Below are 25,743 nucleotides of genomic sequence, written 5' to 3' on the forward strand. Positions count from 1 at the left end.
TCAGCGGATTGCAGAGCCGTGGCTGCCTTGTTTTCAGGAAAAGATATTTACCAGGTGTGTGTGTGAGACTGTACAGCCATATCCATCCATCTGGCAAATATCTGTCGGAGTTTAAGAGGTCGGTCTGTAAAAGGCTGACGCCTTTGAGCCTCATCGCAAATGTTATGAGAAAGTAATCCGTGCTTCTAGAAAGCGTGTGTTGAAAATCCTGATGCTTTTCAATGTAACTAACCCTGCAGGGATGTCTCTCTACGTGATCGGGGTGCTATTGAGGAGGCTGCAGCTTGGCGATGCCGCGCAATCAAGGTACTCGCTCTCCTCCCTAGCCCTCTAACGTGACCCAGTGAGGAGCGCAGCGTGCCGGAGAAGGGAAAAGTCGTGCTCCTTCTCACTCTCATCCTGAAACCTCCCCGCGACTATCTGGCGTGTTTCCCCCCCCCCCCAGGGGAGGACGAGGGGGGGTAGGCGGAAAGTTTCGCTGTAGTTTGGCGGGGGAGGGAGGAAGAAGAAAACCAAGCGGCGTTGGGAGGGGGGGGTGAAGGCGTGAATGGAGAGGAGGATGTGGGCAGGGAAGGTTATAAAGGGGCCGAGCTCGCGAAGCTCAACGCCTTTCGGATCCTGCCTGGTGCTTCCAATCCGCGTCTGCCTGCCGAGGAGGAGGAAGAGGAGGAGGAGGAATACCGTCGCCCTTTGGAGACCAGGTCCTCCGCGGCGCCGCGTCTCGCCAGAAGAACCCTTGAGTTCTTCCAGGGAAGGAAGGCGGCGGCGGCAGCGCGCAGGAGGAGCGGCTCGTCTTCTTCTCGTTCTTAGCAGCTTTCTGTCCTGCAGAAGGGAGGCATGTTTGGCTGGGGACTCCCCGGTGCTGTACTGGGCGGGCTGCTGGGATCCTGGCTCCTTTTGGCAGGTAAGTGCCATTGGTGGTGGGCACTCGAGTGCCCTCTGCGCGCTGGGCGCGTCCGCTGCGCTGTATTTCTTCTAGTGGTTTTTCGGTGAACGGAAGGTAGGGAGGACTCAAGCGGAGGACAGCGCAGACCGGAAAGGTGCCCGGTCGGTCTCCTGCCCGGGATCGAGCTGGTCTGCCTCCCTTCACCATCATCACCACCTCGATAAAGTTTTTGCTGTCTGGGTTTTCAACGGAGCGCGCCTTTGCTGCGCGCTTGTCTCGGCACACCTGGCGCTGCTCGGCTCCTGCTCTCTCGGGCGTGGATCGGGAGCGAGTCCCCGGAGGGAGCTGCGCGCTCCGAGGACAGCTGGCAAGGAAAGCCGCTAGAAGGGCCCCGATCCTTCTTCTGGAGGAGAGAGCGCCTTCCCAGAACCAGCCAAGGGTCCCAACCTTCAACCTCCGCTGGGAAGTTAGCGGGTATTCTCTGCACCTTGTTTCAAGATGAAGCGCTAAGGTGTCCACGATTTCTTTAAAAAAGCTCTGTGAGGATCTTTAGTTTGATAGAAACCTGGGATACTAAAGACAAACAAACCCTGAAGTCCTAAGCTGGCTTGGAGATTGGAAACTTCAAAGGCGATCTTCCTCCAATTTTAACACTTTAGCTCCGTCCTGTTTCCATTGGACTGACTGCCCCTTTCCCCTCATATCGTTACGACGAGATGATCCGATTTCAGGGAATCCGATTTCTCCGTAGGAAAAGAGAAGGACGGAAAGGGCCGTCCGCGCCGTCGGTGGAGGGCACCGACTGAGCGCAATGTTTTCCCAGTTCGAGGACAAAGCCTTATAAAGGGAGGGAATAGGTGGCGTTTTGGAGAAAGGGCTATCGGCTAATCTGTGCATTAAACCGCGTTAGAAAGAAGAAACCGGCATTTGAGCTGTGCGCTGTAGTTTGGGACGGTGTGAAGATCAGAGAAGGTTAGGAAACGGCAGGGCGAACAAGCTCGATTGGGAAGGCAGATAAGAGAACCAGTCCGTCTCCTCCAGTTTAGACAAACAATTAGAAAGTAGGCCCCAGATTTGGAAACATACAAGATTGATGATACAGTACAGTAGAGGGCTTACACATAAAAGTGATCAAAAAGAGACAGTAACACACAGTGTAATCATCTGGTGGTGTTCCTCCACATTTGCCAGTGATGAATCTGGCAAATTTCTTCACACCCATCACATCCAGACATGTGCAGGATCCACTTGCTTCACTGGCTGGGACACATGAAGAGAACTCTGGTCCAATGAAGTAACTTAGCCAAGCTTAGGGCATATCTGCAACGGAGTTGAGTAGTAGTACAGAACTGAGGCTCAAATGTCTTAGATGTGTTGTTGCTAAAGATTGCAGTTCAATGTGTGATTCCTTGGAAGTAAATATAATTCAATTCAGTGAGACTTCTAAATGACCATGCTTAGGATTGGTCTGAAAGGAGTATAACTCAGTTTTAATCCAAGTTTTGCTCTTACATTGAGGGCAACCTGTGTAGTCACATATTGTTTTCTTGCTTGCTTAAATCCATTGTCTAATCCATTGTTCTGTAATATAAGTAAAACTTACGTTGGCCAGAACATGTCTAGTGCTGTTTTGTGATTTGCGTCTCACTTGTGATCGTGTTTCACATAGGAGAAAATGTGCAATGGCCAAACTTGTGCAAGAAAGGCTCAAAGGTGCTTTTTGGTGCTAGGTGTGAAAATTTTAATAGTTCACAATGTGTTGCTGAAGGAGGCTATTAAGAATGTGAGAAACAAATCAGGAGATTATCAATGAGATGTTATGTTTTTGCCAGCATAGATTTTAATACCTGAATTTGAGATGTTATGCGGGATTAGTTGGAAGCAAGCATAATCTGTGAAAACTGTTTTAATCACTTCTCATGGAAAGGTTCCATCCTGATTTTTATTCCAGAAGAACTTTGTGGCTATCTATTGTGCCTGAGATAGTTATTGAGAAGATGAAGATGCTATACAAAGGGAATGCATATGTTTCTGATTGTCGAAGTTGCTTAAAGTAGTGGCAAAGAGACAAATTAGGTATAATGGAAATTCCGTTGACACACACACAAAAAACCTAGTACCGACACAAAGTCTGTGGTAACTGTATCTGCAATTATTGTTAGTGAGAAGTGCAACATTTTCCATTCTAGGTGAATAAGGTCACATCTCATATAATGAGTATAATTCAGCCAAAGACAAATACTCTGCCAATTCAACTGGGAGAATTCAGAGCTACACCTTTTCCATTCTGAAACCATTGGGAAGAGACATTACAATTACTGGTCTGTTTCCAGGCACAACTGAAAGAGGTAGTAATGATGTATAAATCCTTCTATGGTTTGATTTAGGCTGTTTCTCTCCATGGGCCTGCCTGTGTCAAGATCCTTAGGAGAGATCTTTCACTCTGTCCCACACTCCCCGCAGCCTTGAACATGTATATATATGTATGTGTGTCTGGGATCTCTGACAACAAACATGGCCTTCTTGGTGGCTGCTCCCAGGCTGTGGAGTTCCCTTCCAAGGAAGGCTAGGCTGGTTCCCATCTTTCTGACCTTCTGTAAGCAGGCAAAAATGTTTTGGCCACTGGCGTGATGGCAGGTGTTCTGTTGCTATTGTTTCATTTTTAAACTGTTTAAATGGATTTGAAATAGTTTCACACTTGGTTGATTGTGTACTTGTTTTATTCTCCTAATTATTTAATATTATTTTAGTATCATAATTTATTGTATTTTTTTAGTTGCTCAGGTTTTCAAAACATATCTATTGTTAGGGGCAGATAGGTATGTCATAAAGAAATAACATAAATGAACAAGTCTTATACTCTTTTAAACCCCACTAATGAGGAGTATCTTTCTTCTGAATTATCATGTTATATATATTGCTATTTCAGTCCATTTGTTCTTTACTGTAACATATTCTTTGACTTGTAGGTGTGCACCTAAGATGCCTTATATTTCCAAAATAGAGAAGATGAAGATGAATAGAGATATCTATACCCGTGAAGTCTTACACTATTTTTACGTGCTCTCAAGACCATTCCTGGCTTATGATGACCCTTTTAAGGACTGTTTAGCTATAGAAGAGTCAGATATGATTTACCAGTCCCTTCTTTAGTGGGTGCTCAGTGACTATTCAGTTTGACCAAAGTTACAAAGGCAGGGTCTTCTCTTAATAGTGACACTGGGGAATCAAACCTCTGGCTCCACTGTCAGCTACCCAACTCACAATTAGCCTTTATATAGTCTGCACCTGTGTAATTCTTCTTCCTCCCACCATGTCCAGATCATGTCCATTTCTGTGGCGTGGGACAGTATGTTTTTCTAAAATGGGAGCATTTGGTTTGTATTTTTCAAGCTATATGCATTACCTGCACATCCCATTGGCTGCATAATATTTGTGGACTGTTTTTCAGGGCTTGGAAATAATGAGTTACTAGTTACTAGTAACATACTTTTTTTAGGGTAATGAAGAAGTAATGAAACTAATTTTTTTAAAAAAAAAAGCAAGAAAAACATGCTGCTTTTATACTGACCAAAATGTTTAAAACTTACCTAATTTACTTAGATAGCCCTCCCCCCAGGCAGCCAGGTTCTCTGTTTACCGACCTCTGAAGGACGGAAGGCTAAGTCAAACTCAAGGACCCAGGATTGAACTCAGATTGTGAAAAACAGGTGTTTAGAAGCAATATATATCATGTAGATTTGGTGAGATTATTTAAGTTTTTTCATGAGAACCTGAATACTTTGTCCTTAGTTTCCTTTTGTGGATCTAGATTTCATGGGGACATTTGAGCAGATTTCTGCTGCACAGTAGTGAGAACAATGCATTAAGCATTAATCTCAATTAAATAATGATGGATATTACAAAGGATACTATAATGCAATTGTTAAATCAGTTTGGTAGACTTCATGGATTGAAGGAGATCTAGGCTTCAATCCTGTGCCTGCTAATTTGGAATAAATCCTGATTAATTTAGTCTCTATTATGCTGATGATACATTTTCAGATTTTCCACTCTTGGCCATAGTGTCAGTGATAGTCATAGCAAAATTAGATATTAGTTGAAATTGTCATTATTGAAATATTTTAAAAGTACAAGCTCCAATTCTTTTTCTATTTCACTTAAGTATTTCAGTGGTCTTGCAGATGTTGGAGTGCAATTTCCTTCATAGTGGTGCTTAAAGTAGAAGCATATACTCCAGGAGCAAAAGCAGCATCTTATGTAAGGATATCATGACACTTTAAATACTAAATTAAGATGACAAATCCCTGTCTCAAACAGTTTAAAATCTAATACATCTGAAATAAACTGATATAATAGAGAGAAACAGTATCTTATCCCTCTTGGTCAGGAGAACAAGAGAGATGATAAGATACATTTAAAAAGAATATGCATCTAGTTTAACATACTGTACATGTTTCTTTCCAATAGGAGATGAAGACTGGAAATCTATGAGGTATCTTCTCTTGTGGCTATTTCATGCACATTTTCTTCAGCAAACAAAGTCAGAGGCAGTTTGTACTCTAAAATCTGTATATTTATAGATGGTTGTACACACTTTTGACAAAGGTGCACACATTTAAAAAGTGCACAATTCAAATGTGCACAAATACTGCACAAACACTTTAGTCCGTAAGAATGTGTGAGAGTTATGTGCACAATTTTTTAAATGGCAATTAAAAAAAAGAATAGGAACACACACTCCAACCTCAGGCAGATTATGTCCTGTAAAAAAAAATGCAGACAGACAATAGAACTGGGCACAGACAGGATGTAGAGCTGGGAAAAGGGAAAAAGTCAGTGGATGTAGGCTTTATAGACATACACATCCCTAATTATGACTAAGGAGTTGTGCCAAAAAAATTCACAAAGGAAGTGTGAGTTCCCTGCATAACGGGTAGCAGGAGAGTCATTTGAGGGGCCTTTGAACATTAGAGGTCAGTGGGTTTTAGAGAAGTAAAAAAAGGTCATGAGAACAAATTGCAAGGAGAAGGGCCATGACAGACATTGAAGGTAAGAGTGAGGAGTTTGTGCAAGGCCTGGAAGAAGAATGGGAAACAAGTGAAAAGCTAGAAGGTCCTTTGCATTTGATGTCTACATTTTATAGGGGTTTCTTTGGTAGATTTATTAGCAGAGAAGCTCAAGTGCTCAGATTACACAAGCAGTAAAATTGACTAAACTAGAATAAATAAAAATCTGTGTTAGTGTTTACAAAAGTGTTGTCCATCAAATTTGGTGTATAATTTTAATTGCTGATAAGCACTGAGTTGGATTTGTGTCTTGTCCTTAAGTGGCAGGTCATCATTTCAGCATGGTACGCGTATTATGAAGACAAGGATCTAGTAGTGGCGAAGCTATCATGATGACTTGCAGAGCATATATGGGTTCAGTAACACCTACCTTTCACAGCAATAATTGACTGTTTTGCACTCTTTATGTAGGTGGCTCATATCACTGAACATAATTATGGACAGGATATGATAGCGAAGGAAGTGAGACTGAGGCAGTGAATGAGAAAAAATTCCTGCTAAGTCTTGGGCCTGCAGATGTCTCCAGAGCTGAGATTAGTTTGTTGTTTTTTCAACTATAGAAATAAGTGACAAGACAAGGAAGCAGTATTAATTTAAGGATGGTGAAGTTTTGTTATCATGGCCAGAATGCCAGGTAATCAGAGAAGTCAGAAAAAATTAAAAGTTACCTGCACAATACACTTATATTGATTTGCCATTCTGTCCTCCCAGGAAAGCTTGAAGTTAGGTATATGTGTCAGGAATAAGGAACCTGTGGCTTTCTTGATATTGTGAGACTCCAGTCTACATCATACTTGACCATTCTCCATGATTGCTGATGGAAGTCAAGTTCAATAACAGCTTGTGAATGACAAGTCTCCTGGCCTTAGTTTATGCTCAGCCCTTTGTCAAAATAACCGTGGTAATTAAAATGCTCTGCAACTGATGTGATGGTAATATACATAAGGTTTATGTCTCTTATGAAATAATTTGTTAACTGCGTGGCCACAAACCAGTACACAGATCTTCAGCCTGTTGATTAGGGGCAGAATCTGTTCTCGATCATCCCATAGTACAGGACATGTAACAATGGGGTTAAGTTTCATGAAGCCAGATTTTGAATTGAATATCAAGAAAAATATCTTAACTGTTAGAGCAGTACTGTATAACAATGGAATCGATTACCTTGAGAGGTGGTGAGTGATCCAACACTGTAGGCATTCAAGACAAATTTAGAAAACCACCTGGCAGATATCCTGAGCAGGGTTTGGACTTGATGGCCTTATGGGCCCCTTCCAACTTCATGATTCTATGATTCTCTGACTTTAGTGCACTTAGGAGGGTCTACCATTGTGTTAAATCATACGAACATAATTTCTTTATTTCCATTCATCTGCCTCTCAGCAGAAGAACCCCAATGGCACATTGCTCTTGGCCAAACCCACCTCATACAAAAGTGAACTAATACAGATATTAATAGAGGCAACTAATTCATTCTGCGTTGGGTTGTTCCAGTAATTTGATTTAATAGAGTGCGCAATAAAAAGTGTGGTAACTTTTATTAAGAAATCTGTTGAGATTAAAGAGTGAAATTTTATTATATATTGTAGTAACCTATTGTGTCTTATCTTGTAGCCTGAATCTGGCACTTCAGCCTGAGAATGCATATAAAGGGGTTCAAAACTGATGGGAAGTAGCAGGAGTCTGTGTTAGTAGGGCTGTACACTGTCTTCAGACAACTGTGTAAGAATGGATCTAACAGGGGTATTTGTGTGATCCCAGGGCAGCTATAGGATAGAGCAAAAAACCACTGGTCACACCTGGGATGGAACAGTAGCTCAAGGTCTTTTTTTATCCAGCATCTATGGGGTTAAAAGGTTTTCAACCCAAGACGCCCAATGGTTAGAACTGAGGGAAAAAAGCAATTGAAAATAGTGCAGAGCACCCAGTAGAGTGAGCTGCTAGAAAACAAGTGATAGCTGAATCATCATCAATCAAGTCTAAGATCTACCTTGGAGAGCCAAACAACTGAAATAAAGAAATTATATTCATGAAGTTGCTGCATATTAGGTATCTCTAATGCAGCCACTTTGCCAGCCATATCACACAGATGTAGGGCAAAATGAAGTCTTTCATCCTTTTTGCTAATCGTTGCTAAAAAGGATTAGCATTCTAGAATTTTCTTTCTTCTGTAGTTTACTAAACAGTTTGTACTAGGATTAAATAGGTGTGTGGCTGTGGATGGATGACTGAATTCCTTTTGTAATGCTTTTGATTGGAATTGGTGAGTAGGGATCCATCTTTCTCCCCTCCATAGTTGTGGTGGCTTAAATCCTGTTGCCTGTTTGCTTTTGTACACCCTACTACAGAAGGTTGCCTGTGTTGAGAATTGCAGTCCCACCCCAGGTTATAGCTGTCTGAGTTTTTCCCATTTGTGGAAAGTTTTTTCAAAGAGATCCAGAAACACACAAATACCACCACAAACCTGGACAAGGAATGGGTCAGAGTGTTATGCAAAGAACAGAGGCCAGGTTTGGCATCTACAGTATCTGTATTTGTATTCCCTTTATTTGTATCAGGGTGGAGGGCTGCTGCACATTCATATATTTTAATGTTAGTATTTGTTGAATTTATTATTATTAGTTTTATTATTCATGTTCCTTCTTTGCTCATGATGACCCAAGGTAGCTCATACACATGTGCCCACTCACACAAGGTTAGAGGAAGAGCTGGTAGAAGAATATATAATTTTTTGGTTGACAGGAAGGCAGTATAAACTCTAATGACATCTGTTTTCTCTGGAAAACAATAATTTTATAGTACACAACATATATCAGGAATTCTAACATGAAAGAAAATCTGTTTATAATGATGAAAGGAATTGATTGGGTGAGGTGCCTTTGACTGTCATATACAGTAGAACCCCCTATCCGTGGGCTCAGTATCCACTGATTCACTTATTTGCTGGCTCAAAATACTGAATAAAAAAGCCCAGAAATATCAATTTATATCTATTTTCAGGCTGCAGTTACCAGAACTGTACACTAGAGGTAGCCAGAGACCATGCCGTGAATAGCATTTGCTAATTCCTGTTTTTCAACTCTGTGGGGAGGCTTGGAATGCCTCCTCTGGGGATACTGTGGTCCTACTGTACAATACACAATTTCCTCCTTCCTTTGCTTTCCCTTTCCCTTTCCTAGAGTTTAATAGGACTTACTTCCAAGTAAGTATGTGGAAGATTACAGTGTTAATCACTTCAATGGTTCAATTAATGTTTTGAAATGTTAATTAATTAAAATGGTTTCCCTGTTAATCAGGCAGGGATTAAAAAAGCTGTGCATAGCATAGAAGAAATGGCTCTTTTCAAATGATGCCGCTATGATGCATGTGTATCATCAACAAACAAGCTTATTGCTTTCAAAATATTTTTACTGATGTGCAAATTTAACTGAGAATCAATGAAGGAACGCTCATCAGATCACCTTATTACATTTTCTTTAAGTAGATTGCAAACTATCTGTCTTTTAAATCTAGTTATCACCATCACCCTCTTGTTCCCTTTCTCTCCCTCTCAAAGTTCAGAGTCTCGTTAAATCTTCTCCACCATTCAGCTAAATCAAATTACACCAAGGTACATCAGTTGAGAATGTGATTCTGTGATACAGAGCCATTTAGTAGAATTATATGGGTAAACATCCTTGTATGTCTTATCCATAGAAGTTTTCTTCCTGGTGCTTAAAATTAATGAGGCTTGCTGCAAGAAGATTTTACAATGATAGAAATCAGAATGAATAGTTCCTGTTAAGAGGCTTGATTATCGTGCTACCTGTGTTAAGAGTCCCTTAATGTATAAAATGTGTACTCCAGTAGGATTTGTTTGAACTTCCCATGTTGTGACACCATAAGATTATGTTTTGCAATGGAAAACATGACATGCGAGACATGTTTTATGATCCTTAAAATGATTTAAATTCAGCCTTCAGGGAAATGTGTGGTGGGGAGATAATGTCCTTACCCACTGAAGAAATGTTGCATTCATTAAGCACAGAGCTTTCTAAGTGTTTCTATTTGGGTATTATTCTCATTAATGCCACCAGGAAAAGGCTAATGCACTGTAAAAAGGAATTGTCATTTGAGTTATGTTTCCCTGGAATCGTGAATATTTACATGAGGGAGGTAACATGGTAGCTTGTGGCACCAGTCAGGTTTGGCCCAAGATACATTGCTTCCTGCTTGAAAGCAGCAGCTGGTGCCTTTCCTATGATAACGTACAGAGTGTGTATGACTAGCTAATTTTTTTTTTAATATCTGAGGAGAAAATCCCAGAAACACATTTTTCCATCTCTAAGCTTTAAAAATACAACAGGAGCAAAGTAAATAACCAGTGGTTGTTGTTGTTTTTTTTTTTTTTTTGGTCTTTCGTGACAAGATCTCCTATTTTATGCAGCTGCCTCACCTGGTCTAATGATAGGTCCAGCCCTACACCAACTTGGTGAAGATTAAGTTGTTTGTGTATTCAAACCATGTACTCATATACTCACTTATCCAGATTGTTTAACCACCAGGAGCAAACAGTAAAGCTCCCTGATTCTGATTACCTCAAGGCAGAAATAGATTGCTGTTTACTATGTGGCCACTATGGGAAGTCTTATTTTAAACACACAACACCATTTTTTTAACCATTAAAAGACACTGGATGTACATCTCTTTCTGGAAACTGCTTATCAATCTTTAGAAATGAGTGGCTTTTCACTCAGTTGTCTGTTCCATGGCTGTTTTTTTTTAAAGCAATCATGCAGTGCTTTCTGAGCAGAATTTAGAAATTTTACTTTACAATATTATTAGCCTCTGTTTTAATATTAGGGCCTAAAAAAGTAATTAGTTGTCATTTAGTTATAATGTTTAACTCTGTCATTTCTTAAAAGTAGCTAAATAATTTCCTTTTAAATTGCTTTTAAAAAAACCATTAGGAATGGCACAAGGCAGTCTCTTCCCACCCATCTAGGACTTTGCTCAACACACACAACAGAGCATCAGGCAGCAGCATGAGGCACAGAATAAGACAATGCTTAGGTTTTCAAGCAGTATTCCCAGTATGGGAAGGATTATTTAGTATCTGCCTCATGTTAAACATGAGAGATAAAAGGTGGCAAGAGAAATGTACCTTCAGTAGTATTGAATACGCAAGACGACAGGTGTGCTTATGGATGTCTGCTGGCACATGGGCGGTTGTGTTGGCACAAGGACTATTGTGCCAGCATAAATGGCTTCTTCTCATCTTAAACCCATTACAGCTGGGGCAACTTTCAGATTGGATTCTGCTAATAATTGCATAGTGAAGCTGAGTTTTTAAAAACCTACTCAGGATTATGGTTCCCTCTCTCTGAAGTGCTTGAGAAACTGAAGTCAACCTGTAATGCACTCATGACCATATTTTAAAGTTACTACTGGACTGATTAGGAAAAAACTGAACCCGATTTTCAAGGGGTTCAAAATTGATAACTAATAGACAACAGATACATTTTTCAAGTTCTCTTTGTACATAAATACAGAGCAGCACATAAAAATTAAACAGTTCTTCCCTTTGTGTTTCATTTTTTGCATTTGTGTGCATGATTGGATGATTACAGAATGTGATTTCAGCCGAATACAGGTCAAAGACTCTCAATAGAATTCACAACACGTCCTCTAATATACAGTATTGGCTTTTTAGTGGTATGCAGACCCAAGCCAGTTAAAAAGGCTATCACTGCGGAGAGCAGATTATTGAGAGTTGCAGTCTCCTGGCTAATTGTCACAGGTTCCAAAGCTGTTGTGTTCTGTCACACAACTTGTTCTGGGCCCCATGCATGATTAGCCTTACTTGTATTATAACAGCGTTGCCTCAGGTGTCTGAGGATACTCCATGATGTTTATGTAAGATCAAATTGCATGTCCTGGAGATTTCTAAACATGGACTGAGGAGGTGCTACTATCTTGTTCTTTCTCTCAAGCAGCAAAAAGTTTTGGGCTATCCCAGCTAGTATTTGTGTGAATTTAATGTATTATTGAAGGTTTTCATGGCCGGGATCTGATGGTTGTTGTAGGTTTTTCAGGCCGTTTGGTTGTGTTCTGGAGGTTTTTCTACCTAATGTTTCACCAGTCTCAGTGGCCGGCATCTTCAGAAGACAGGAGTTAGATGTGTCAGTGATCACTGCACACAAAAGACTAGCTAACACCACCCATTAATCACAGTGACAGATCATCTCCCTCCCCTTATCACAACAATACACCCATACCAAAAAACACCCTGATCGCCATAATCACCCAGTCTCCTGAAAAGGACAAAAAGCTGATCCCACAGCTACAAATACTCAACAATCCCACAGACTACACCAGAACACAGAGTTCTAACTCCTGTCCTGTGAAGATGCCAGCTACAGAGACTGGCAAAAAGTTAGGAAGAAAGACGTCCAGAACATGGCCAAACAGCCCCAAAAACCTACAACCATTTGTATAAATTCTTTGCTGAGACATCAAGCATTGAGTAAATGAGAAGTAGTTTGTAAATTTAAGCTTTATATACTCAACTGGAAATAACTCTCATTGAAATAAGCCAGATACACAGTGAAGTAGCCGTGTAAATGATTTCCCTTTTATTAATATGGACTCAGTAAAAATATGCAATATTCTATATTCTTGTCTACAGATGATTGGAAGAGCAGTAAATAAATTTTCAAAGAATAATCTATAAGAAGAACGTTGCTATCTTTGTGAATTCAAGAGTGCTGGTAGTTATCTGCAGAGGAACAATGGAGCTTATAGAAAATGACTGTGACATTTCTATGACAGTAATATTGTTCTGGAAAATGAATTATTTATGAAAGAAAACAGATAAACAAAACAGTTCAAGTCATCGGAGGAGCAGAATTACAATTGTTTCAACAGGCATATGATAGTAAAATTAAGGTTGTATTCCCAAATTTGTAAGCCAAGTGGAACACTCTGACCAGTATCCTATTGGTGTTCATGTGGGCGTTGTGTAACTTGCTGTGCATAATTTCAGAAAGTTGATGAGGAGCAGGGGTGCATCTCAGTTGGGCAATCAGGAGTGTAATTGGGCACATGACATAAGAAATGTCATGGCATCTCATTAGTTAATCTCAGCTGTGGGAAATTACATAAACCTTCCATGAATCTGACCAATGAGACTTACATTTTAGTAAACATTCATAAGATTTCAATGCACAAGTACAATTTTATGCACACCTAACTGGGAATGCCTTGCTGAACAAAAATAGATACAAAATTCAGCTTTAAAGATCTCTCTTCCAGTATCTTTATCTCTTTGTCTCTACTTTTGAAAACATAATTTTGCTTAATTACTGACATTTACATTCTACCTTTCCTGGATGAGTTGAAGGCTCACATAGTGAGTTTTATAGTTCAGTGGGGATGTGAACCTGACCTTCCCAAACCCCAGACCAATACGGTCATGGCAGCATGTTAAATGGAGAATATAGCCTTTGATCATTGTCCAGTTTGTTGGTCACAGGTATAGAAGGGGGTTGACAGTGCCTTGAGCCATTTTACAGTGGACATTAATGGCATTTAGTTATGTTTTGTTGGGCCTTAAGATTGCTTAAAATAAATGCTATTAGTCAGTATATTGGAACCAGATATCATGGTTAGTTTAAGTAATAATGTATTGCTGCAAATCAAAATCAGAAATCATGGTTTCATCTGACTTGTTTTGGTAGACTATATTTTAAACAAACCACATTTTCACCTGGCTCAGATGACATGGCTAGTATAAGCTATGAAATAGTCACTTTCAGTCTCCACAGAGGGAATGGGGGAACACTTCATCCTGAAGTTTCAACAAACTTGTTTCCATAATGCTTAACAGAGCTATAATTAGAATGGGGCAACCATGACACTAACATTTAAAGGGTGCAAAAATTTGCTGCTGTTAGGATGCTAACCCACACATTGCTATTTGTATTGACGCACTGCAAATCTATCTGTTCTGAGAGCATACAGCGCCTCCAGCCTACTAGGGCACCTTTCCAGACAAGTGTTTGTCCTTTTTTTTCAACCTCTCCTTGCTAATGCAAGAGCCTCATGATGCTGTGGTTAAACTGCAGAACTGCAGTCAAGACTCTGCTCATGACCTGCATTCAATCCTGATGGGCTCAAGGTTAAATCAGTATTTCTGAACTCAGAAAACTGAGTATGCAGTTCGCTGGAGGCAGTGGAGGGAGGCAATGTATAGCCTGCATAATTAAATTGTAAACTGCTTAGAGAGTGCTTTAACTGTTATGGGGCAGGATATAAGGAAAACACTTTGTTTTGTTTTCATGCCAATCTCATTTGACAGAGAATTAACCAATAAGGCAATTAAGCCCAGGCCACCAAAATTGCTATTTCTGAAGCAGAGCTATCGGTATACCCAAGAGTTGATGGCAATGTGTGGGGCTCTCCTCTTCCCAATTTTATCTCACAATTAATCCATCAGACGATGAGTCAGTGACTAGCACAAAGTGAGCTCTTGACTCAGGTTGGGACTATACAATATGGGTCCTAGATATCCCACCCAAACACATTATCCACTAGACCAAAGTTACTTTTTGTCATAATGTTTGCTGGCTGGAGGATTTGGGGAGTTGTGGTCTTAACATGTAGTATTTCCAGACACTGGGAATGCCATGTTACATCTATGTTACATCTCAATCAGGTCTAAAAATGACTGTGGAATTAACCCTATCTCTTCTTTTTATTTCAATAGTAACCATTGTCTTTCTATTATCTTCTTGTTTTGCTGCTTCTTTTCATGTATTTAGCCCCTCGCACTACTGCCCTGATTCTGCATCCATGGTTTATTTGTCCCATTTCCTATTGTCTGAGATGTGATGGAACAGTATCTGAGATTAAGGCACAAATTAGAGCCTTATTAAAGGCTTCACTGTATAATTCAGAATGTTTTCTTGACTGTAGTGAATTTTAATCAAGTGCTAAATTGAATTACTCAAGGATTTTGCCCTATATGCATTTCACCCGACGTATTTTTCAAAGCTGCTGCTAAACATCAGAGAGGTACAGATGTTTAATTCAAACTCTTATGGGAGTCTAATGAATTTAAATCTGTGCTGTGTCTCATAAAATAAAAACGAGTAAGATATACATTCTATTTTTAAATGAATTTAGGTTACTATGTATGATAAATTACACACAGTGGTTTATATATTTTCAAAAAAGATGATTTAATGCAAATGATTTCTCATCTATTTATTTATTTATTTATTTATTTATTTATTTATTTATTTATTTATTTATTTATTTATTTATTTATTTATTTATTTATTTATTTAAATGCAGTATTGGAGAACTCCACAGCTTCCTTCCTGAGTAACACTTTTAAGTTGTATGGGGCTATTTGTTTACTTACGTAGATTTTTTTAAAATGAACCTTGCAAACACAATTTCACAAAACGAGTCTCTTGTTACTCACAGTTATATAATACACAATATGAGCAATTATAACAGCAACAAAATGCTACAGTTTCTGCACCCAGGATCTTGGCAACAGCAGCAATACAGAAGTTGCTTGCAAAATTGCAAAGTTCAAGTGTCCTTTTCAATTCAAATTTAGGCAGAAATCCAAGTTATCTTCTTCAATCAGCTCCACATGCACAATCTTCAAAACCCTAGAATAAAATAAAATAAAATTCAATTGCATATGCATGAATTGATTATGTGGATTCATCCCTCCAACACAAACAAATTATACCAAGACCAAGTTGGCAAAGGGCCTTAGGAGTCTAAGTGGCAACACCAGGTCCAGTCCCTTCGGCTCTAACGCTCTTTCTGATTCAAATCTTTTACTCACAGCCCCACTCTTTCTTAGTGGACCAATATTTCATAGAGGTTGCACAGCCTGTGGTAAGGTGTTATGTAGAGCCAAAAGTATCCTTGTACTATGCAAATAGGCTGATGATCAAATGTTTCTGTGGAAGCCACTAAAATAATAAATGTTGATTCATTGTTCCTGGCGGTGTTTGTTTGTGACAAGCAAATATGGCCAGGAGCACACTGCAAGGTATTTGTCAATATCTTATATATTTTGAAAATCTGTTACTTCATTGATACAACTGGTTCTGCTCAAGAAAATTGGAATTATTCTGTGCATAGTTCTTGTCACCTGGTAGCCATCCTTCTAATGGTAATCCTATCCATACTATACTGGTACTTGGAGCCTTACCAGTCTGATACAACCTGCCAAAGCTTATGTTCTGCTGGCACAGCATTTAAGAACTGAGGGTTATTTTTATGCCAGGACAACATGATGGCATAAGATCCTAATAGAGGTATTTGTCAGTACCAGCATTGTAGCTACCCGTGGGTGCTCATTTATTCATAGTACATTCAAGGTACTTCCAGAACTGGTAGAAAATACATTTTTATTTCAAAACATTCTGATCACTGGAACAGTGTAAATATGGAAGAAATTGAAGCATACGTGGAACAGAGTTCATGGTCATCTTTGGATGGAGATAAAGGAATACAAGGTTTCTGACAGCTGTCAGTCCTGATTGATGCAAAATGTATTCACTACTATGCATTAAGATTTCCATTTAAGTGGAGGAAGTTAAAGAAAATCTATGAGCTCCCTCAGCCTTTATGTTAACAGGACTTAATAAAGCCTGTATAACAAGCAAAAAGAAAATAATTGTATCTTGGAAGATTCTTCCTAAGAAAATTAAAAGTGAAGCATAATGTCAATTATTTTCACTTAACCCTCTTTTTTCTATAGAAAATTGTAGGAACATAAAATATTGCTTCAACGTATGTCTGTGTATGAAAAAAAGTTATATAATTTACATGAAGACAGTTGATTTCATAAAACTGAATATGTAAAGCTGTGTTTTAAAATTTCTTTGGAAGGGAGGCTAGCTTAATTGATCTGCTGCAAATAGCAAAAAATAAAATAAAATCATGTGGCACCTTACAGGTTCACACATTTAATGTGACATAAGTTTTCATAAACTTTAAAGTTGCTACTGAACATCTGAGAGAGATATATACATGGTAGCATCTTTTATGGCTATCTTGTGTTGACTTGTCTTTGACTGTTTCTGTAGTTTATATAAATGTTTTTTCCTAGAACTACAGTCTTCAAAAGATAAGAGAAATAAGAGAGGTTGTATGAGAGTAGTATTGACATCCTATCCAGCAGAGGGCAGTTGTGGGAAGCCTATGACCAGCAGGTCAGTCCTATGTTGCTGAGAAGCTAGTTAGCTGGAACACCAGACCTAACATCAGTTGAATATCGCACAATCTGATGTACGCCATGGAGCAGAATCAATAGCGCTACATCTGTAGCAGCCACTACAAACACAACAATAGCTAATGCATATAGCATCCAAATCACTGTGGAGATGTAAGCAGTGCCAACTGCAGGATTGAATGAGTTGGAGTAGAACACACCTGGAGGACAATGTGTTGAGAGAGAATGGTCTCGTTTATTTTAAAAATTTCCTTATTTCCTTCACATATCTAAGTATAGAACAACATAGAATATAGATTGTCATCTAAAAGACTTTGTCTTGACCAGCCATCCTCTACTTGGTGCTGTTCAAAATAGTTGTTGTGGGTTTTTCAGGCTCTTTGGCCATGTTCTGAAGGTTGTTCTTCCTAACGTTTCACCAGTCTCTGTGGCCGGAATCTTCAGAGGACAGCATTCTGTCTGGCGAAACATTAGGAAGAACAACCTTCAGAACACGGCCAAAGAGCCCGAAAAACCCACAACAACCATTAGATCCTGGCAGTGAAAGCCTTTGAGAATACGCTGTTCAAAATACTTTGGATGTTGCAATGCCTTCTTTCTCCAGCCACCTGCTAGTAATGAGAGCTGCAGTCTTAAGATGTTTAGAAAACACAAGTTAGGGAAAGTTGGCTTATGCCTTTGGTAAACCCTTGATGAATGGCCTTACTGGATAGATGAGTGACTTAAAAGTTTGATTCCCTATTGTGCCTCCAGGAGAAGAGCCAACCTGTAGTGCTTTGGGCAAACTGCCACAAGTCAGAATTGACATGACTGATCATAATTATTGTCACAATGCCTTGATGACTTCTAACTGAGAAGGAAGACTAAAATCCTCTTAATTAAATATGTATGAATGTGAATGCACACAGAGCTCAACAGAATTTCTATTAGCTAAAATAATCTATTTTTATTTGTTTTCTAGGATCTAGTTCAGGGTCCAAATGGAAAGGTCCAAAATTAAATATTACAGGAACACAGCATGTAATACAAGAAGGAGATACTTTAAGTATCATGTGCAGGTAATTGGCTGGGAAGGGGCAAACTTTGTGTAAATTACCCTTTGTGTAGTACACCCTTGTATTTGTCAATTAGTTCATTGGGGTGGGAGCAAAAGACCAACCTATTGTTAGAAGTGTTAAAGGGGTAATTGTTCAATAACAGATTCTCTCCTCCTCCTTTCTTGTGTTGTTGCTTTTGGAGAATGATATTACAGGGAGCCCCAGAAATAGCTTGATGGCAATAAAATGGTAATTGATTTTGTCATTGTAGTACAACATCATTGTTCATTGTTGTTATTGCTTCCTTATCTGCATTTACAGTGGGGAAGTGGCCCATTCATGGTCTGTGCCTGAAAGTCTAAGTAAGGATACCAGTCGGCTGAATATAATTACCTATAATTGTGGAAGGAATGGCAAACAGTTCTGCAGCAATCTGACCTTGAACAGAGCTCAAGCAAGTGACACGGGATATTATAGCTGCAAATATCCATTCTCAAGTGCTGTGCGAAAGAAGATAGTATCTACAATATATGTATTTATTAATGGTAAGATCTCTATTTCTCTTTTTTAAAAAGCCTCTGTGGTATGTCAAATTAAAATGGTTGAATCATGATCCACTTACATCTTACATTGCTTCACTAAAACTAAATGAAAATTTAATTGTCATAGTCAATTTGGAAATGTTATTGCAAAATCAGACATGCTTGTATCAATGTTATTTTCTTTAAAAGTAATTTGTTGCTCTTTACTTGTTAGTCATATGTTATTAGCTCACGGATGTTCCTGCAATATGTAACCACTTACAAATACAACAAATAGTCCCAAATCCCTAAAGAACTATATTTGGAAGTAATGAGGAAACACAGCTCTTATAATGAAAACAACTAATATGAGTAGTTGTTAGATTATTTTTCAGATTGCTTCCCAGTTATTATTCCAAAAAAAGTAATATTATAAATGACACTGTTGCTTTTAATGCTTTTCTTCCAAATTCTGGCTTGGTCACTTAGGGCAGTGGTTCTTAACCTTTGTTACTCAGGTGTTTTTGAACTGCAGCTCCCAGAAACCCCAGTCAGGACAGCTGGTGGTGAAGGCTTCTGGGAGTTGCAGTCCAAAAACATCTGTGTAACAAAGGTTAAGAACCAGTGACTTAGGGCACTGGTTCTTAACCTTGGGTTACTCAGGAGTTTTGGACTGCAACACCCAGAAGCCTTCACCACCAGATGTCCTGACTGGGGTTTCTGGGAGTTGCAGTTCAAAAGCATCCAAATAACAAAGGTTAAGAACCACTGACTTAGGTCTTAGAGCAAAACTCACAAGATGCAGTAGGCCAACAATCAGTTTTACCCAATTTTTTTTAAGTTCTAAAGCTGCAGTAGTACAGCCACTGTTGGGGCAGTAGCGTTAAGGCACGGCTAGTGTTCCTCCCTGCAGTGTTTTCAGTCTTAATCAGAAGCAACTGTATCCCCAGCAAGGATGGAAGAACAAGAAAACTGATAGCAGATTTAACTGTGGGATTTTTTTTAAGGATACAGGGAGATCAAATCTCTGAGGCAGTCCATCACATGACTCATAGAATACTGTGGGGATGATCTGAAGTGCAAAATGAAAGTTACATACTTTTTTAAATATGCCAGGCTAGGAGGAAAAAAAGAACAGGAAAGACTAGGCATGTGGAATTTTGTATGCCTTATCTGAAAGGAAGTAGACCAGAAGTGTGCCTATGAAATGATTAGAATATTCCATAAGCCATATCTAATAATACCAAATATATATTCAGTAAATGCTTGCTATAACAATGTTGCTAGGTGTATGGTTTTTCTAATTGAAGGGTGTGAAATGTCATTTTGTTGCCAAACAGGAAGAACACCAGAATGTCAAAGAGCAATGTTATGGAGTTTTAGGAAATAATGCTTTATTTTCAAGTAAATCAGTGCTAGAATCACACTCATTAACTTATTTTACTGCTTGGTTGTGATCTTGATGGTGGTGGCCACATGGTTTCTCCGTTGATTTTTGCATGGAAAAGAAGGAAATAAAATCTTTACAATGTGAATAAGACTCCTCAAACCTTTCTCTTTGGAGATGATAGTATGCCAGCTTAGAAAGAGAACATTGACTGAGTTTCATAGGGTAACATTATGGTTTTGACTCAAATATCTCCAGTGTACTTCCAGGGATAGGGGGAAATGAATGTTAATGTTTGATGAATAAGTCTCATAAAATATGGTTTCTTGGCTTCCTGAAGCATGCCAGTTTTGATTGGCAAGACTTTAAAATAAAATTGTAGTTAACAAATTTTTCATATGAGTACTTTTAACTTTTGTAGCAAAATGTGCATGTTCTAAAAGCCAAGTTACATGTGATCAGCAAGAATAAGCAGCTTGTAAAAGTGAATGTCAGTGTTCAGACAGTAGGAGAGGATTAAGAAGACCTTTTCCCTGTTGTTCCAATTTTATTAGAATCGCTAAAGCTCAACAGCAGAATTATAAACTTCTTTCTCTCTCACTTCATCTGGATGCACACTAGTTGTGAGAGTTTTCGCGTGTGTAAGGGAAGCCAAGAACAATAATATTTGAAAGCTAGATTCCATTATAATTCTAAAGATTCAGCAGGATCATATAAGGCAGGCTTGTCCAACCCGCAGCCCGAGGGCCGCATGCGGCCCAGGTCAGCTTGTAATGCAACCCAGTGCAATTTTTATTTTTAAAGAAATTCCGAAGTTTCAAGTTACACTGCCGGCGTTTGTGGCCAGAATGTGGCCGGGGCATGTCACAACAGTAGAGGGGGAGAGAGGGACGGAAGGAAGGAGGGGGAGGGGAGGGGACAGGGGGGCTGCATGACTGCATTGCACCATCCCCGTCAATAGGTGGACCCCCTCCCGGCCCCATAAAGCCGCCGGAGTCGAAGCTGGCAGCCTCTGCTGTCTGAGATCGCAGCTGCCGGTAAGCGCGCTTGGAGCAGGGCTGCAGAGGACAGCTAGGGCTGCCCCCCATGCGGCCCAAACCAAATGTATGTGCGGCCCAAACCAAATTTTCATCTTATAATGTGGCCCAGGGAAGGTGAAAGGTTGGACACCCCTGATATAAGGCAAAGTGGTCAAAACTGAGGCACCTGACCACAATGCAGCCATCATCTTCAAGAATTAATGCTCACAGCAGCAGAAGAGAATTGATAGTGTAGGTGTCTGCTTGTGGAACCACAGACTGGGAGTTCTGTTCTACACTGTGCCACCTTGACCTTAAGTTCTCTTCCAGCTCTAAGATAGTATAATGTTGATTGTAGCCCAATGATGGAGCAAAAATTAGGGAAGAAGAAAAGTTTCATTTAAAAAACACTTTCTAAATTATTGTTCTCTGTGAAATAATCTATTTAAAATTAATACTTTGACTATCCCTGGATTGTTTCCTGTGGCAGGATGTTGTGTCAGCCAGAAGTGCCTTTTTCCTATCTTTAGCATCCGACTATGGGAACAAATATTTACAAATACAGAATCAGGATCTTAGTGATAAAGGAAGTCACCTCTCCTTGGCTTTTAAATACTCTGTACTTCCTGTGGTTTGGCTGCTCTTGAGTATGAACCAAATAGGAACAGATGAGATTTGCAAAATTTTGCACTTTGCCAACAATGGAAAAAAATATATTTTAAAAGATGTATACTTAAAAATAAAGTTGATGAGCGCTTACTTGTGTTTTGGATCTTGACTTTATTTTTCTTCATAATGATTGACTAATAAATGCACATTTCTGCCCTGCTCTTTAAATGCCAAAGTTTCTGAGAGAAGCTCACAGGACATGATAAATTAAAAATAAAGAAGTAAAATCAGAACACAATAATGGGCTGGGCTTAGATTTAGATGTAACTGAGCCGGCAACAGCAGACTTCTTTGCCTCTTTTCCTGTGGAAACTTTCAAGGTCCTTAAAAGTGCGACATAGGAAGATCAGACAATGCTGGTTAATGGGATTACCTGTGCTATGGAAGGAGATGCCACCCCAAAACTAATAGAGATCTTTTCTGAGAACTTCTGTTTATGCAAGACCTCAGTGATTTGTTGCACAACGGAAAAATTTTAAAAAAGCTGCAACAAAAACCCCAAAACCATACATTGAAAATATATGTCAAAAGCCTAGGCAAATTGGAAGTGTCAGGTAAGAGGTCTCCTTTTGAGTGGATGAGCAAAGGTCTCCTCTAATCAACTGGTGGAAATCTAATACCAGACTGACACCAAGTCAAGGAACAGCACTGGCAGAGCAGTCATATGGCAGGGGAAGTACTTTACCAACGTCTTCTGCATAATGCGAGTATGCAGATGAATGGCACTGAAGATGCTGGAAGTCTCTTCTAGGCAAAATTCTGCCAACTGTATATGTTTCTGACTTATTTTGTGAAGAAAATAAGTCTCTGTTTCAATTCAAATTTCACATCTAAATCATATTTAAGAACTCTTGGAATCATGTCTGAGTTTATCAAGCATGCTTTGCTATTTGCTAGCATAGTATAAAATGGTTATGCTCTCATATTGCTATAAATAGAAAAGAATTTTTCTTTTTTTCTGTGTGTACATTGTTTCCAAGTATATTCATCACCTGTGGTTTTGTACAGGGAGTATACATACCTTTCCACATAAGTCATTTCTGTGCAACAAAGTCACTGGGTGGAACATCAACCATACCTCTTGTTGAATTTGAGTGTTTTCAATGCAGATGGAAGACTTGGATTGAAATTCTGTCTCAGCCACATGCTTAGGGGAGTGTTGGCCATGCCAGTTATTTTTTTCAGACTCAGTTTTCTAGTCTATAATGGAGCCAGAACCCTGGTTTGTACAATGAGGTTCTGGTAAGGATGAATGGAACTTGAATGGAATTGCAGCGTGTGTTGTGCAGTGCTCTGCATCTCAAGAGAATCTCTTTTCTTTGCCAATCAGCTGATCTCCTTGTCATGTGTTATAGTTATCTCTTCTGATTAGCTGATTTGCTCTTTAAGTTACATTAAAATAGAATTCCATTGCTGAACTATGTTAAGATAAGCACTAGACTAAGTCATCCTTTAGTATAAAAGAAATAGATAAATATGTGCCTTGTGTCAGATCTGAGTCATCTAGTTCAGTATTGTCTATCTGACTATCTCATCCTAATTACTGAGCATCTTTTAATGGGAGAGCTAGTTACTGATTCTGGGACCATATATATGCACTCCATGTGCTCTACCACTAAGCTATGTCCCCTGCCCCAGTTATTTACCAGAGTTGTTTTCTTAGTCTTCAGGATAATAAGGAAAAGAAAAGCTGATAATAGAATCTCACCATTCTAAATCAGAAGAGAATTGGAGAGAGCACGCAGGGTTGGCTTTGTTGATAGATCAGCTGCTGCTTGGCTTTCCCCCAACACCCATTTTTTTCCATTCTAGCTGATTACTATAACAATAAGAACATTGGTTTAAGAATTAATTGGTGTATTAAATTGTTTTCTTCCTTCTCTATCCCCTTTTCTTTTTGTCATGTTTATAAAGACAAGCAGTCTGCAATTGCCTGGTTTTCAGTCTCTGTTAGAGTACATAGAAAACTTTAGGTGTTAATAAATTCAATGCCATTATTATTGCTGTCGCTGCCATCATTTTAGAAATAATACATATACACACAAGATAGTTAATTGTTATCCTCAGGTTCTGAACATAGAAGTCCTTTGTCTAATAAACAAGATTGAGCTCCATCTGCTTCCACTTATGTAAAATTTCTCCCTAAGGTAATCACTGCATCCCTTATAGCAATTTTTTTAGATGGAGAAGGAAATGAAATCAAATGAAGGATATGAAAAGCTCCATACTTTAAAAAACAATCACTCTACTGGAAAATACCATACATATTCCTTTAAACTGAAAGTTGGAAAACTTTTCGAAGGCTTTAGGCTGCATACAGTGCTCCATGGCATAGGAACAAGCAGACTATTCAGGTGATGTCAGTCAGACTACTGTATAAGATGGTGTATCTAGATGTTTTTCTTAAGTACTATCATTGGTAGGTGCCCAGGGCCTGAAAGTCAACCAAAGTCAACATCCCATTCAGATGGGATGTTGGAGCCATTTGGTTCATACGTAAAATATTATCTTTTGTGCAATCTATTTTATCTCTCACTTGAGCCACATTTCTCTTCACACAGATCAATGCTTTTTCTCCTGTGAGAAGACCCACCAAGGTCTTTAGAGCATTCCAATGTGTCCTCGTTTCAATCAAAGACATTCCCTTTCAGGCCCCCTTCCCTGCTTTCTCCCATAGCCATAATTCAGCAGGCCACAGCTATTTCCTTTGGGTGCTGTTAAATTAAGTGACATAAAATTACAGCAATGCATCTGCCTAGCTTGGTACATATAATACTGCCAACGTATCTCATTTATCTAGAATAGCATCTGCATCAATAGGAAACATATATTTTTTTAAAAAATTAAATGGTAGATGAGTAGGGTTCTCTGCTGTCTCTTTCAATGCTACGATCCATCAACTACATCACAGGGTTTCCACCTCACATAATACCGCCACCAACTGTATTTTGGTGCCAACCAACCATCTGCAAGGGCTACAGAATGGGATTGTGAATGGCACCAAAAATGTAGGCCTAGCATTGTGCCAGAAAAGAGCAGGATAAATCTAAAAAGGGGCAGGGTGGATCACGCTAGGTCAAAACACGTGTGAATGCTGCAATTTGATTCAAACCAAACAACACCAAAAGTGATCCAAATAGCAAGATATATGCCACTTATCAGGACATGCCCTGACTTAACCATGGAAACCAATTAAGTTTTTCTTTCACTCACATTCTCCATTTTAGTTCCTGTGTCTCCCAGTTGAATTTCCTGCCTCTTTGCTTCTTCCCCACGTATGCTAATTTCCCTGAGAACTGAGAGAGGCAGCAATCCGGAAGACAAGAGTTCCTTTTTGTAACAAAAAGAAAATTATTAAACAGTGGCTGAAATTCTGTGGATTAGCATAGTAACTTCCAACTAGAGTAGGCCCATTGAAACAATGAGACTTACAGAGGAGTTGGCTCATCAAATCACCACTGATTCAGTGGGACTTTACTTGTGACTTATGCTAAGCAACAGGACTTCAGCCACTGGGGGAAAAAAGAGGCTTCAAAGGTGTTCATGTCTGGTAGGCTTCCTTTCCTAATGGCACATTTAAAGATAATCTCATTTTAGAATGTTATATCGCTATTAGTATAATAAAACAATATCATGCAGTATTCCATGGTTTTCACCTCAATGTTTGACTAGAGACCACCATACATCCGCCAAAGTGAGAATGTTCTCCTTGTATTGTACCAGTTTCCTGTCACTCTCTTTTAAAAGGCTGCATGGCTGATGATGACCCTTGCTAGTACATTATTGGCATCAGCCAGTGGTGACACTGTGTCTGCAGACACGACTGTCTGTCTTTGGGACAGCTCTTCTTCGTTCTTGTAGTGGCCTACAGGTTATGCATACAGGAAACTGCTTTGCAGAGTTTGCTGGC

General features: G+C 39.3%; 1 protein-coding gene across 1 annotated transcript in view; it reads left to right on the plus strand.

The window, feature by feature from the left end:
• Positions 1–606: 606 nt before the first annotated feature.
• The window catches only part of FLT1 (fms related receptor tyrosine kinase 1), a 139,421-nt gene continuing 114,284 nt past the window's right edge, over positions 607–25,743 (plus strand). The window contains exons 1-3 of the mRNA XM_072993748.2: positions 607–904; positions 18,162–18,258; positions 18,559–18,782. Of these exons, the coding sequence (XP_072849849.2) occupies positions 838–904; positions 18,162–18,258; positions 18,559–18,782 (388 nt within the window). The 5' untranslated portion in view covers positions 607–837. The remainder of the gene's footprint in view (positions 905–18,161; positions 18,259–18,558; positions 18,783–25,743) is intronic.

The sequence above is a fragment of the Pogona vitticeps genome, chromosome 3 (assembly GCF_051106095.1).
Source record: "Pogona vitticeps strain Pit_001003342236 chromosome 3, PviZW2.1, whole genome shotgun sequence".
NCBI classification, from domain to species: Eukaryota; Metazoa; Chordata; class Lepidosauria; order Squamata; family Agamidae; genus Pogona; species Pogona vitticeps.